At 39.8% G+C, this 16,061-nt stretch overlaps 1 protein-coding gene across 33 annotated transcripts in view; it reads right to left on the bottom strand.

Annotated features, from left to right (window-relative positions):
* The window catches only part of CAMK2G (calcium/calmodulin dependent protein kinase II gamma), a 182,854-nt gene that overhangs the window by 51,430 nt on the left and 115,363 nt on the right, over positions 1 to 16,061 (bottom strand). For all 33 annotated transcript variants that reach the window (XM_075216644.1, XM_075216648.1, XM_075216654.1 and 30 more), the window contains exons 6-9: positions 5,179 to 5,251; positions 2,827 to 2,929; positions 1,222 to 1,305; positions 322 to 416 (exon numbers count right to left, since the gene is read on the bottom strand). In XM_075216644.1, the coding sequence (XP_075072745.1) occupies positions 322 to 416; positions 1,222 to 1,305; positions 2,827 to 2,929; positions 5,179 to 5,251 (355 nt within the window). The remainder of the gene's footprint in view (positions 1 to 321; positions 417 to 1,221; positions 1,306 to 2,826; positions 2,930 to 5,178; positions 5,252 to 16,061) is intronic.

Here is a 16,061-nt window from a genome sequence, read left to right as displayed (position 1 = left end):
ACTGAGAACCACTTATGGCAGTCTGCTAGAGGTGAAGGGAGGGAAAGGAAAGTGGGATTGACCACTGAGAACCACAGAGGACCACTAATGGCAGTCTGCTAGAGGTGAAGGGAGGGAAAGGAAAGCGGGATGGAGCACTGAGAACCACAGAGGACCACTAATTGTAGTCTGCTTGGTACAAACAAATGCAATCTCCCATAGAAAGGTCCTTATCCAAAGACAGAATAAAAACAAATATTATTTTCAATGCAAAGCCCAACCATTATAAAGAGGAGCTAGAACAATAAATCCTGAATGTGCCAATATAAGTTCTCTACTTACATCATACGCTCCAGCTTTGATCTGCTGGTAGAGCTTATGTTGATCTTCATCCCAGAAAGGAGGGTAACCCACTAGTAATATGTACAGAATAACCCCTGAAATCAGATAATTATTACTAGTCACTGTTGTCCTACAAAGATACATCCCCACCTTAGTCCTACCAAGACTTTACCTGTTCAAGTACATCTAAAAGCAGTATGCTTTATTATTGTATTCTTATCATTTTAAAGGACAGGATTAATGAGATGAAGAAAATAATAGCAGATGTAATATAGATACTATTGCAGCAGTAATTACAGGGCAGGATTAAGTGTAACATTCACCATTTTTTCTTAATTGGTTTATAGCAGTTTAGTATTGTATAAAGATCTGCATAATTGCTTTTGTTGAAAATATATAGAACTCTATGTTCTATGTATTTCACATTATGTGATCATATGTACAAACAGGTCTCAGAGATATAGGGCCTGAGTCATTAAGGAGAGCGAACCATTAAAAGGGAGTAACTTTGCACCTGGGCAAAACCATGTTGCATTGGAGGGGGAGGTAAATTTAAAATGTAGGCACAGATTTATAACTGGGGTAGGGCATGTCCTGGATCAACTTTAAATTTCAGTGTAAATATAAAGTTATCGAGTATTTGTGTGTTAAATGAAAAAGCAGCCAACATTTAACTTATGTGCTAAATATTAAACTAATTTGCACCCTTTGCATTGTAACATGGTTTGTCCCGAAGAAAATTTACTCCTTTTTTTTGCCTTACTTTCCTTAATGACTCAGGCCCATAGTGGACAACATTTGCTTGCTGATGATAAAACACTATAAAGGTAAATATTTATTTTCACTAAATACAGCATATTGTTAACGCTGGACAGCACAGAAAACAGAAAGGCTTCTTACCGCAAGCCCATATGTCAACTGGCTTTCCATAAGGGTCTTTTCTTAACACCTCTGGGGAGAGGTAACCTGGTGTACCAGCAAAGCCTGTAAGACAGAGAAAGACCTCTATTAATCTACTCACATGATCATTACATACCAAGGCTTAAAGAAGGAATCACAAAACATGATGTCATGTTGCAATTTTTCTATTTAAGCAACATCAAAAACAACAGTGTTTATGTTACAGATGCAACAACTTTGATTGCTGCATATAACTTGGTTTCCATGCTTTCACTGCACTATTGATTGATACATTGGTTTCTACCATGGAAATATTTTGCCTTTAACGTTGGCATTTTAAATGGTTTCCATTTATATGATTAATAAACCATTTCTGAGAAAAAAAAGCATTTTTTTGTAATTGTTACAAACATGTTTCAGCTCTGCTGTGTAAATAAACTGCTCTCCTCCTCTTAAAATTGATAAGGAATAGTGTATAAAATAAAAGGAAGGAATTGTTACTCAGCGGAAACTGGCACAATTACTGCAGATGTCATATTACAATATATAAACTGTGAGCTGTCCAACAGTGTATCTGTTGGGGAATGGAATGTTGTATATGGAAATAATGCAGACAAGTATGTATGTGTAAGAATTTATAAAGGGGCCACACCTCACACTATATATACTATTTGGGAATGACACCAATTGCTAACATTTGGGACTAGATCTCTTCTAACAGAAAGATACACAGACAGAAGGGTAGGTAATGGTTAATGCTGATTACTGGTATAAGAGCATTAACAGTGACCGTAGTAAAACAACTGACAGTGCTAACAACCTAGAAGTTAGGATGACAGATGGGGACAGGGTTTGATGACAGTTAAGAGGAATTAGAGACCCAAAGGTAAGGAGCAAAAAGAGAGAAAGGTCTGTTATGGGCCATGAATGCTACATGTACAAGGTTAGGTCAGTCATAAGTATTTATCAGATATGGTTTCACTGGTACAACTCCAAGTACATAATACATTCTGGAGATGGGGAACTGTGTGTGCCTCCTGACTAGTATATCCACAGGCTTCTCTTTCTGGGTCCCTGGTTAGCATTGTCCTACACATCCACCTGTTTATGTATTGTCCTGAGCTATGTTATTAAATGTACAGAAATTATGTTTAATATGCTTTTTAGTTTATCCACTGACACAGCTATATATTTTTCAGATCTCCGTATTGGAATAATAGCTACTATGTCAGCCCTTTCATTAGTAATGGTTTTAAACCATTGGTTTATATCCTATAGTTAAATATTTACCTAACCGGTTACTATATTTCTAACCTGGATAACTAATATATCATTTAATTGATCAGATTAGTAATGCATGTTAGTATAACAAGTGTCAGTTGGTTTTATGAAATTCCTCTAATAAAAAACATGATTAAAAAAAAAAAAAAAAAAAGGTTTCGTGTCCCAAAGGTGATTGTGCATAAAGTAGGCAGCTTTTAGGGAATGTCTCAACGTGCATAGAAAGATATGTATAGAGAGTTGATATGCAAGGAGCTGCATAGAGTGTTTTTATTAAACGCTTAGGTACATAATTATGTAGGTTATAAGTAATCTCATACTTACCAAACCATGCTTGCTGGTCTCCCTGAACCTCAATGGCAAGACCAAAATCTGCCAGTTTCACAGCAGCCCCCTTGCATTTACTGGCCAACAACAGGTTCTCAGGCTACAGAGGAAACAGAAGGTAATTTGGAGTCAGAACACGTCAGTGGCCCAGCAACAAAAGATGAAACAAAGAGCACTATAGTCCAAAAGCACAAGTCTGATTTGTTCGGTGAGGTATTTTATCACTAAACTGTGCACTCGGCACATCCATAGTCTTGTAAAAATAAACTTTAAATGATGAAGAAACGCATACGGTCCTTCATCTACGATGAAGATGTAATAACACCAGCAATCACTAGGTGGCAATCATAACGTTTTCATGCAGCAATGCAGATGTATTAATCGACCACTACCCAGGCTATTTAGTGTCTTGCCTGTCATATGATTAGCCCAAGAGGCTTATGTGCAAGTGCTTACAAGTAAGAAGATGGTAATGCTGCAGTGAGAGAAAAACCTCGGCTACAGGATGAACAACAGAACCCTGAAGTGAAAGAAAAGACAATGCAGCTGGCAAATCACTTGTAAGCTTCTAGATCACGCCTAAGCAAACAGTGTTGGCACAGCATTTTAGGAGGTATAGTTAGGGATCAGTTGTGGAATCTAGCCTGAACTATGCAGAAAACCACAAATGTTATTAAAACGGGGTTGTTTTCATATTGTAAGGGTAAGCTACATTTGTCATTCACATTACTCAAATTTATGCATATCAGAACCCTTCTCTAGCCTCACCTAAATCCCTCCCCCCCAAAGCCTATTCTCCCTCTCACTCCTCAAACCCATTCACCGTCCTTCCCAACATCTTTGCTGCCCACTCAATCCCATTCTCCATCCTATTGCCCCACCACCCCGCATCATCTGCCTTTGAGAATAATGTCAGTCAATATGTCTCCTTCATGACTATCGCCATTCTGTTCTCCTCATCACCACCACCACACTGTCCCCATTATCATAATCTTAATAATTAACCCCTCCATCCACAAAGTCATGAATAATCCCCTCGTCCACATGAATCTACTTAATCCGCTATCATTATTAACCACTAGTGTTTCATCTTCAACACAAACTCTCCATCCTTAACGCCTGCATAAAACATTAACCCTTATCCTCTAAGTACTTCCGTGTCACTGTCAAGCTGGCTTGATGAGCATTTTGGGGAGTCATTTACAGGACAATGTTGGTGATCAGAGCAGAGAGATAGTCACCGGGCTCTCAGCTGCCACATAAACAGAGTTCTCCCAGGGGCACAGCGGCAATCAAGAAAGGACAAAGTCCTCATTCACACAGGGCACAGAACCCCAGGGGCTAGCTGCCATGACAGCCTGGCATTCAGTATTTGTATGTATGTACGTATGTATATACACACATATACATGCACACACCCACACACACTATATATATATCTATATCTATATCTATATATCTATATCTAAACATGGTTACCTAAATACCGAGGTGTTTGGACTATTGTAAGTCCATGCAGAATTACAACATTTTAGACAAGTCGACCGTTCACCGGTCAGATCACTCACCCAAACACAATCACCCTCCACATACAAATGGCAAAAAAAAAAGTTTATATTTAGATGATTACAAAGCACATACATCAAACTAGCCAAAACTTTATAGACTGACAAGATAATTCTTGAACAATTTGGTTGAACAGCTTTGCTTGTTACCTACACACAAATTAATTAAATTATTATTTAACTGAATGGCCAAACTGTGTGTGATCCGCTTATGTCACAATATTCTAGTTCAGCGAAATGATTAGAATAATAAGTTGTAAAGTAAAGAATGGTCTAGTCTGTAAACTGCTGCGCCAAAAGCGGATATGCATAAAATGGACTCATGGTTAAATAATAATACATATTTCTCCTGAGTATTAATTATCATTTTAACACCTCTAAATATACCAGTCATTATGTGCTTAATGTGAAAGTTTCCATGATGTCAAGTTGCTCAGTAATACATTTAATCGGAAAGAGCTTTACATGTGGTCAGGCACTGAAAGGTTCAGTCGTTTGGCTTGATGTCTGAACAGTTTCTTTCAAAATCAATTCAAATTGCAAAAGGCCTATACACTGCAGTCATCCAATGAGACTGTGAATATGCCAATGCGATTATCAACTGATCACATCTACAAGCCACCGTGATCCAGAAAAACGATCATTTCTGGGCGGCTACACAATGATTTTATGCCAATTTGGTCAAAAACTGCCAAATTGGTCAAACAAGTCACTACATGGGAGACTGGCTTTAGTGAGCTACTGTACTGCATGATAAATACGTGTGAAAGAAAGTAGATGGTACCTTCAAATCTCTGTGAACAATGTCATGTTGGTGGATGTGGTTGACACTCTCCAGGATCTGGTGAATACAGTGGCTGTGGGGGTAGAAACACAAAGAACAAGGTAAGATCCAGCTGGCACTTTTCTAGGTCTAACCCACAGGTCACCTATTTCTTATGTACAAGAGCTCCTGCGGAGTCAACAAACATTAAAATGCAGTGAACACAAAAACATTTTATTTTATCATCAAACAAAAAGGATATTTTAGGAGGTAAACAATATGTACACATTATTGTTAACAAGTATGTGCAGAATGATGGACACCTGGGACCACCTCCCAACTTACGGTGTATCAGAAGAATCTAAGTTGGAAGGTGGAGAAGAGCCCTTGGTGTAAATTTACAAGCTGCAAGTGTCAGGTGGATATGTTGCCTATAGCAGCCAGTCTGATTCTAGCTGTCATTTGTAGAATGTACTAACTGAATAACTAGAAGCTGATTGGTTGCTAGAGGCAACATCTCCACTTTTTCAAACCCACCGGAAAATATTGGCTTGATAAATTTACCCCCTAATCTTTAATCACAGCTATTCATTCCAAAGCAAAGAATATAACGAATGTAGAACTTAGATGTTCATCAAAAAGGTTCCGGACCACTTGTAAAGTCTACAGTATATTATACATTTTTACCATTATGCATTCCTATACAAAGTGCAATAATGAATTTGCTAATTTCATGTCACCAATGTCAAAAGTGTACAGACTTTGATAACAAAGCTTGTAGCTTCCTGTCCCTATAATGCATATTCATTCCCATCTGGACAGTGATGTTTCTGTGGTTGTCCATCTTTCTTAAATCTAATCTGTCTTCTAGGCATGGCTTCGCCATGTTATCGTATCTCATGCTCACTCTTCTTGTTACACTCCGTCACCCAAAATCTTAATCAGTAATAGTCACTGTTGTGCATTTAAAGCAACATTCAAGAGAATGTTTTTTTACAAAGTGGCTGCAGTATGATTCATATTTTTAACCATATTCCATCTCAGAGAACTGTTTTAGGGCTTGTAAACACAGGTATTGAAAAACGCTAGTTAAAGCGTACACAAAAAGGGTGTTAGAAATGTGTTCATTAATGTGCATCAAAGCTCCCCTGCACATAGTTTGAGTAGATCGCCATTGTATTTAACAAAGCATTAATGTTGCTACAGGTTTGTCACAGTGCTGATAGCCCAAAACACAATGTGAGTGAATGGACTAGTTTTTACATTAAATCAAAGTCAGAGGTTGTTTACAGTGTTGAAATTTGAGTGTGTGAGTTTTTTCATACAGCCCCTGCGGGTTGGGTACATTTAACTATGCCCATAAATTCGACAAAGAGGTTAAGTCTTTGAAGACTTAACCTGCGGGGTCCCGTCGCAGTGACGTGAAAGTGTACTGCTGGACACCTGTGTATTCGTAGGAGTAGCTGTCGGTACGGTGGTGCGATCGGAAATATGCAGGATCGGTTTGGAGGTAATTCTGAATGGATCGCAACCGTTTTCTGGTAAAATCTGACTTTTTTTGTAACCGTTTAAACGGTTACCACCGGCCCCTGCAACATTTAGTAAAGAGATTGCTTCATCATTCCATCATCTTTCCTGGAATAAATATAAAACGCACTCATACATACTCTGCCTCATAAACGTAAACGGTATGGCTAAAAAGTAAAAATATATGCAGAAATTTACGCAGAAGCCAATAATTGAAAAGGCATCGACAGGTGGCACACCCCTTTCAAGCATTAAACCTCTACGTTATGGATTCATCCATCAAGAGATATGGAGACATATGCCTACAAATGCAGGAAGTAAAGTGTTTGCAGACAATTTTTACCCCAATCTTCCTCCCATTTTAAAGGAAAACAGATATTTTACTTTTATCCTGTTATAAAAGTACTAATCTCCCTCTTAATCATGCACAGCTTTTAGGCTGGAGTCACAAATTGCAGTTTCTGCACATCTGCAAACTTCAGCTGGGTTTCCTCCAGGAACATAAAGGGTTTGTGGAACACACACTATGGCAGAGTTCTTGAAAATGTGTTGCCTGGTAACCAGAGAAACAGCCTTTCAGAAGAAGATCAGATACATTCTGCTTGCTGCATAATTTAAATATTCCTATAAATCTCTGCTGAGGTTAAAACAAAGAAATGCACGAGCATGTTGCTAACATTACGATGTTACTTGCTCTTGTTTAAAAAAGGAATTAAACATGTATTTCCGAGCTGAATGTGTGTTCTCAGAAATCCCAGGTCTTAAAATATATAGCCAGGCTGTTAGTTTCCACTGTTACATCTTGACATTTCAATTTGCTCCAGAGAATTGTGAGCAGAAGCATGTATATGTTAAGTATTTAAGCAGCCCTATATTGAGTTCAAATCTGATTGCTTCCCAATGATTAAACGGTATTGATGTACATAACCTGAACTAGCACAAATGTTCCTTAGCATTGCTTTAATAACGATAGTATTGGGGCTTATAACAAGACCATAACGATTCCCTCCAACACTCTGACCACATGTTCTTGTGAATGCAGGACTTCCTGTTCTGTACCGCCTGCTCCCAGGGACAGCTGCCAGCATTGTGTGCGCAGCAATCACAAGTGGGGTCTGATGCGTCCTATCCTAGGGTCTGCTATGGGAACTGTACAGAGATATGCAGCCAAATGGAAGAGGCACATTCCACGGATGAAAATGAGATTCAGATGACATTTTAATGGCTTAGGGCAGATGTTTGTGACATGTTCATTCCTAGCAAAATATGTGGTACTGGACTCTAAATATGCACAATTCAAAGGACATAAATCTCAAACATTTTCTTTGCTGAACTGTGCTATATACTAGACAATATAATAGTGTTAGGGTATCTGTGCAAACGATGGGAAACTTAGGCATGTGAAATCTGCTCTCTGACATATTTTCGATCATTTCAAGACCTGGTATTCAATGACTTCATATACTGTCCCACTTATGTGACACATATCGATTGCCAAGATAAGGATTAATATATATATTATATTATTTGGCATGGGGTCATTTTAGTGCACACACACTGATATTTAACAATATTGTTTCAGATCACACAACATGAGTGGCCAGCATAACACTGGACACTGCATCCCACCCACTATCTGACTGGGAAAATTACTGTATCCCACACCCACTTATAGACTGGACACTTGGGCTGGATACACACTACCAAAAATGTGTCCAATGTGATTTCAACAACGACAGAGAGAAAAGTCCCAATCAACATGTCGATTCCTGTGTACAGGCTATACACGTTTTACACTATTTACCTTCAGATCTGTGCTCTTCACCTGTCATACCCATCGGCTGAAAAGATTGCAACTCTGTAAACTCCATAGAGATCTACGGACACTGCCTGTCGTGAGTGCATGCACATTGCAAAATTGGAATGTCATTGTTCAACCACATTTTTAATCCGGATTAAAAATTCAAATGAAACGATATGATGCGCTTTCAAACGATAATAATTCATCATAGCAGCATACACACTAATGTGCTTCCCGGGCCAAACGGTCGTTTATCGATTGATTGGCCCGATTGTTGGCTGAAAATCCTTCAGTGTGTACCGAGCCTTACTGTGGTCAGATTCCACTCCCCCGTCATGCATGTGCTGCCAGAAATATTTTAAATGTAATTATTATTGTCAAAATGTATTCAATTGTTTAGCTTATTAAGAAATCACAGACTCTTGTGATCTAGCAGATTGAAGTCTTGGGGGTGCTTGGACTGGCTCCACCACTTCTGAATGCTAAAAAAAGATAGAAAGCAGCACTGGAAAGCCAACGGCAGCTCTGTGCAGAGTCCTCATGAACCCTGTGCGAGTGTGGGAGTGGGGCTGCTGCAACTGGAGTCCCTCTGCGGTGTTGGAAAGAAGTTGAGTCAGACTCCTTTCCTATAGCATTGAAGAGATTCAAATTAATCTAGACACTGCGCCGTCATCTAGAGGTTTCAGAGGGCTAAGCACCATAGCGGAGCTCTGAATGCCGAAGCTGCAGGTCTGCAGCCAGACCCAAGGATCCAATTTTGAGTTGGAAGAAGCCCTGGAAGTCGGTCTGGATTTAAAGATTGATTCTTCAAGCCCATACTTAGTGGAGCTAGGATAAAACACACACTGCCCTATGTCCACACATTGCCAGGGGGAGAACACATACTCCTGCCATTCAATGTAATGTTAAAGCTAAACGCATGAGCCCAACTGTTCCCTGTGATAATCTACAGAATCATCTGGGACTGGTTAAAGGGACAGAGTACTGGTTAACTTCCTTCCAGCATGTGGTGTATAAACTATATAAACGACATGCTGAAAAACCAATATGTGTATAACATCTTCAGGTGTTGGTGTGTTTCTTTTTTACAGGTCTTTTAAGAGCTATTTCTGAGTAATAAACCTCACTGCTACCAAAGATTTGTCTGTTTCCACGAGACACCTAATACTTACTGTCTTCCTGTGACCTACTGATAAGAGCTAACACTATCACTACTAAGTAACATTATAATACATGTCCTGTATTAAGCTCTGTAAACTGTTACATTATCCAATGTAACACTTTACAGAGGTATATGCAGCAGATAAAGAGGTTCCAGGTACTGGTGAAAAAGCCCAGTGGTGACAGTGACAGCCTACTGCAGGGCACTGAGCTGGTACACAGCTAATACTTGCAGTGGGCAAGTGGTTTGTTCGGCTGGTGGCAAGAGTAAGACAATCTGGTCAAACTTACTACACATCTGGACACTTACTGTATTCCTTACAAAAAAATGTTTTTAATGTATGCAACATGCTTTGCTAAAAATTTCAGAACAAAGGGTCAGTTTGTATAGCTATGGCATACTTGCCAACTCTCCCGGAATGTCCGGGAGACTCCCGAAATTCGGGTCGGTCTCACAGACTCTCGGGAGAGCTGGCGATTCTCCCGCATCTGGCCCATCTGCCCACTTCAATAAAATTAGAGCCAAAATGTACGGGCGGAGGGAATGTGGCTTCGTGATTTGCATAATTTTGGACCCACCCCCAGTGATGTAATGCTTGTTTGGGGTCTTTTTACACTATAGAAAGACCCAAAACAGGCATTACGTCACCGGGGGGCGGGGCCAAAATGTCGCGAATCGTGAAGCCCCACCCCCTCTGCCCATACAAACCTCCTGCCCTCCAGGATCTCCTGGACCCGGCCAACATAAGGTTGGCAAGTATGAGCTATGGTGGTAATTAGTAAAATAAAAAATAGCCAAGATTAATAAGTATCCCAATGAAAATGAGGAACTCTAGTGTCAACATAGAAAAACAGTAGACTCAGGCATGTGTTGTTCTAGCTCATGAAAATTAGCTGCAACATATACATTGTAGGATTGTCTTAAAAGACAGAGAAAAATCTATATAAAAGCCAATCAGAGCTTGAAAACGTGTCCTGTCTGTCAGTTAACTGGTGAGAACAGAAAATAGCTGTGTTTTACATTTATTTTGGAAAGAAACAAAAAATAAAAACATCCAAGTCCATGTTACACCTTTGAACACTGTATGAAAAGACCAACACACAGAATACCAATAGCAGCAGTACATTTAATAGATTTTAATAATGCCAGGAAGCAGATATTTAGTTCTTGGACTAGACTAGTACTGCCCTGTTATGTTACTATGTGATCGTGGGCTGAATATTATGTAATACAATGGTTTACTGGGAGATTCAACAAAAAAAAAAAAAATATTAGAGGACTGCATCTGGCCAACAGACTTCCAGCTGGAGTACCCTTGTGTAGACCCCTAAACTCTCTCAAATGACATAGGTAAAGGATGAAATGTTAAAATGAAACATATGTAATATTGTTTCACAATTATTTAAATTGTGCCAGTATACACCGCAGATCTTATGCTACTTTGCTCCCTCATCACGGAAACAAAGCATGCTTTAGACTCATAATGCCTTCATCAGAGGCCACCAATAAATTAACATACAAATACCAGGACCTTTATTACTTGAAAACTAAACACACTTGAAGCAAGTCCTACAAGCCTCAAAAGCCTTACCTGTATGCATTCTTTAGGCCACTAAACCCCTCCTTGCTTACCACCCCTCAAGAGTCAACTCTTTCTCCATCTTCATCAATCAGGTCAAAAGCTACTGCTATTAAATCAGTGCTGCATTCATCTCTTAAAGTCATTATGCAAAAAAAGTATAATACTCTTTGGGGGGTATTCAATTGTTAGCGTTAACGAAAAAAAACGAGCGCCCCAAAAATCTTACCGTTTATACGGTAATATTGCGCCTGAAAAGGGAGCGGCGAGCTGAAATTTCGCGAGTAATTACCGTATTAACGCTAAGATTTTTTGAGCGCTCGTTTTTTCCCGTTAACGCTAACAATTGAAAAAAAAAATCAAGTCAGCTGCTAGATAAAAGCAGGACATGTAGGTCACACTAAACAGGAAGCTGTCACCTGGTTTACAAATACTGCAGAAAGCACTAGCAATATGTAAAGTTTCCTTTTAAGCTTATTGTATATCTGTATCAAATTTTGGTTAGAAAAAATGGGCAATGTTTCCCAGGAGAGCTTCCTAGCATAAAAGGCCCTGCAAAGTCCCCAAATACCACCCAGTTCAGTGAGAGAGACAAGCCTAACATGCAACATCTTGCCCAAAAATGGACAAAGTCTCAGAGTGTCTCTGTGGCTGGCACACACAGCAACTTGGATTTGGGAATGTTCCCTTAGTGGAACTCAATTCAATTATTTTTCTATTTCCCCGTCAGTTAAATCCAGCCTATCAGTGGATACCATATCAATCAAGCTTTTGTAGCAGAGACAAGAAGTACTCTGTTCTGAGTGTCTCTATGTCCTTGGGACCGGATCTAACAGGAACTGAAAAAAAGGTCCATCTTTTGTAAACCACACATTTCTCTTTAAAAGGAATACTGCAAACTCTACACGCTTCAAATTCTATTTTCTCACTTATCCCCGGACTTCCAGACAATCCTCTCCAAATAGTGTGATCATTACTTGGCTGTAAGAACAGATTACCTAACCCTTCTAAATACCAATTTAAGGTGCCCATGCAGTCTGACAAAGACAAATTAACTTAGCAGTCTATTCCCATCATTGCAGCCAGAACTTTCTTTAACTTCTTGAACACAGACCCACCTATGCCGTATGTCTAAATTAAAATAACATAAAATGACAAATGGGCCAGCTATTACACAAATGATAGATTAACATATTCAAGGAACACAGAACCCCAAAATGGATCATTTCAGATGTGCGCCATTAATGTAACATACAACGTTCAGTGTTACCCTCACATTTCACTGCAGCTCTGTCAAAGCTGCATTACCAACTAGTAGTGGAGAACATTTATCGTTGCTACTTTAAAAATGGCTGAGCTGTCAGACCAATCAGAAGCTGCCAGCTCTGTGCTTTGCTGCTCCAAACTGTTTTTTCCGTAGCAACACAGCGTCCCAGTTTTATCCGGGAGTTTCCACAGAGTTCCAGGAAAAGTGGCCGTCACCAGGGCTCCAGGAAGTGGAAGGGGCAGGTCGGTAAAAATTCAAAATTAGGCGATAATGCACTAAACAACTGCAACTTCCATCTTTAGGTAATGTCCTGAAATCAATTAGCACTGTAAGCAAGTACATAGACCACGACCTGTCCATCAAGTTGACAATTTGTAAGGTAAAGGCTGTTTTGCACACAAAAAGCTACAGTACATCTGCAAATATAGAACTGGTACAGTAAGGACATTTTCTCATTATATTAAACAGCCCAGACAGTATTTCTAACAATTGGGGGGGGAATTCCAAGCACCTGCCGTTGCCCAGCTGTGCACATTAATTTTAGACGTGTCAGAATAAAACGTGCACTGCTATTTGTATAACATACCTGTAAAAATCCATTTTTTTCAGCCAAAAACGGCATATAGTGTATAGATTAGACATAGCTCAGCAGAGTATTATTACACTGTACACCTCTATTGTGACTATTTAGTATAAAGACTACAACCCCTCTTCCCCTTTCCAAACCTTGCTACAGCATGCATGGCTACAGCATGCATGAGCATTAACTAGTAACCGAAATACATGGGAAGTGACTTCAGTTACCATCATGCTAGAGGGAAAGAGGAAGTTATTACTGAGAGTTCAGCCTTGCAGCGAGGGGGGAAAAAAGCATGACCGTTACAGTTACTGTCACAATTGACAGATAACAGCTCCCTTTACTCTTATTTTCCACAGATAAATGGTGGTACAATACAGTTCATTATTAAAGTGCTGCTGAGAATTCTGGGGAGGGGCTGGCCATGGCCCTACCTGAGACATTCTGAAATTATCAGCTCTACCCGACTAACAAACTGCTATCAAAACAAATAACTTTACCTGACAACTTATCAATCTACCTTGCTGTAATAGTTCCTACAGTTACATCATCTGTTGAATTGAGAAAATTAACCACTCATATCCTGGAATTAGAGGTCAATTAGCACCATGTGGAAGTAACTCAATTAACGTAACTGAACAATTTTTTTACATCACAGCTTTATTGCAAAGTTCCAGGGTTTATGTAAAATGACTGTACAATGTAAAATGATGTCAGAAACCAGGGAGAGAATAAGCGTAGGATGGAATTACAGGCATACCATGCCCACTTTGAAGATCCAGGGGAGAAGAGTCATGTGACATGGGCTAGGAGGAGGGCGTGGTGACATTTCCCCCCGTCCCCACAATAGGGAGGCCGAAATTCACGGCATCGATTGGAAGGAGCGGAGCTTAATGACGCGTTTAAACTCCACCCCCTCCATTCACTACCGTGAATGTCGCCAAATTTCAGGAGTTTTGCCTACTCTTCCGGGAGTCCGTGAGGACTCCCCGAAATTCGGGAGCCTCCCGGGGATTCCGGGAGAGTAGGCAGGTATGATTACAGGTATTGCAAATGATAAGGTTATATAGGATTTGATTTCTATGTTCTGCTCAACATTAACGGACCATACTCTGCATTGATATATTGATATTATAAAGCATTCCGCATTTTGTGCCTGGTTACTGCTAAACAAAACTGGGATTTCTGCGTAACACTGCATCTGCGTGCAGTTTCTGGTAAGAGTCAGGGGTGTTACCACAGGGCAGGCAAGATCTTCATGCTGGCAATGTATAGTGCATTTAACAGTACACAGACTTTAGCATTACATCTGTGAACAATGCAAGAAGAAACCAATGCAGCTACAGATATTGTAATATCAGTATCAGGATGCTATGGAAACAGAGAGAAATACTTGAAATCTCTCCAGCAAATGGCTAGTGTCAGGACATGGTACATATAGGGAAGATGTGAAAGCTATTTTTATACATAAACGTGCTTACAAAAAAAAAAAAATATTGAAAGAGAAGCAAGATCTAAACATAGATAGCAATACCCATTACAAGCTGGCAGCCAAAGGCACAATTTGCTTTTTCGGCCAGATGGTATTTTATTGGCAAAGTCAGTATGTATGCTTAGAAATATGTCTGATTTAGCATATGCCAAATCCACACAAATATATAACTGCACCAAATTATCCCCTTTCTATTTTATATTGAACGGCATTTTATAGAAATAGTTTGATGTCTCTAGATGTGATCGGCTTTGCTTCCAGATATAGTGAAAATCTATATAGTACATACCAGAAACCGATTGGGCAGCAGAAAGAGAGGATAAGACAAGATAGAAGATTTAGATGTACAATGTGAGTATCACCTCCCTTTCTTTCCTTGGTATTTGAATTGTTACGGCAGTCCCATTTATCCCAGAGGTACAGTACTGCCGAGGCTTCTGACACACCATTGTTATCAGTCTTTACAATTCCTAAAGCTACCACATCTGCGAATTCAACTGCTGGTCTCCTTTGTGAACTACTAACCTTTGAATTAACATCAAATATATCAAACTGCTTTACCATACTGCCCCATCACGATGTGCTGCAATCTTTCATGCTACAGACTGTATACCACCTCGTCCAGGACCAGTAGAGACTTTTGTATGTTCATCTTTGCTAGAATGTAGCCTTCATATTCACATGAGTATTGTTTTCCACACGCTTGTTTAAGACCTATAAACATACATTAGACCCCTTCCACCTACACACCATTCTCAAACCACAAAGTGCAGGGCTTGGTTTTATATGTTTTCATTTAATTAGAGCAGGGGGCTGACAATCTTTTTCTATGAGTGTGCTGGCTAATATCTAGTCAAGCCCAGGTGCCGCGCGTGTGTCTTTTAATTATGTCTTATTTTATGCTGTTACTATCATAATATTAATGTGACCAACAAACAACTTTATTGCATACAGTAGTGCCCCAGTTCAGATCGATGACGGCCGAAACCACCTCCGTTTCGGTCATCTTCGGCAGCTTTAGTGAAGTAGCTGCGGAGCTCGGCGTGCCAGACAAAATTGGTCCGCATGCCACGTCTGTTACGCACCTCGGAGGTTGCCAACCCCTGGGTTAGAGGATGGACGCCTCTAACTACAGCAGCTCCCGACCCACAAGCAACTAGAACCACAAATATTTAGAGTTCTCAATTTTATTTTATACTTGTTATCAGACTTAGTTAGTAGACATCAGCAGCCATGTAACAGTCTTAAAGTGGCTTGGTCCTCAACACAAGGTAACCAGTTTAAGGACTAGAACAATTCACTAAAAACCAATGCACGGCAGGGTGGCACAGAAGTGCTGCCTCTCAATGCTGATGCCAAACAGGGCCCTATCTGTGCGAAGACTGTATGTTCACCCTGTACATGTGTTTCCTCCAGGTGCTCTGAAATCTTCCCACAATGCATAATCATACTGGCAGGTTAATTGGCTTCTGACACAAATGGAGTGTGTGTGTGCGTGC

This window comes from Mixophyes fleayi, chromosome 6 (genome assembly GCF_038048845.1).
Source record: "Mixophyes fleayi isolate aMixFle1 chromosome 6, aMixFle1.hap1, whole genome shotgun sequence".
Taxonomy (NCBI): Eukaryota; Metazoa; Chordata; class Amphibia; order Anura; family Limnodynastidae; genus Mixophyes; species Mixophyes fleayi.
Note: the sequence above shows the minus strand (reverse complement) of the source record. Positions and strands in the feature narration are given on the sequence as shown.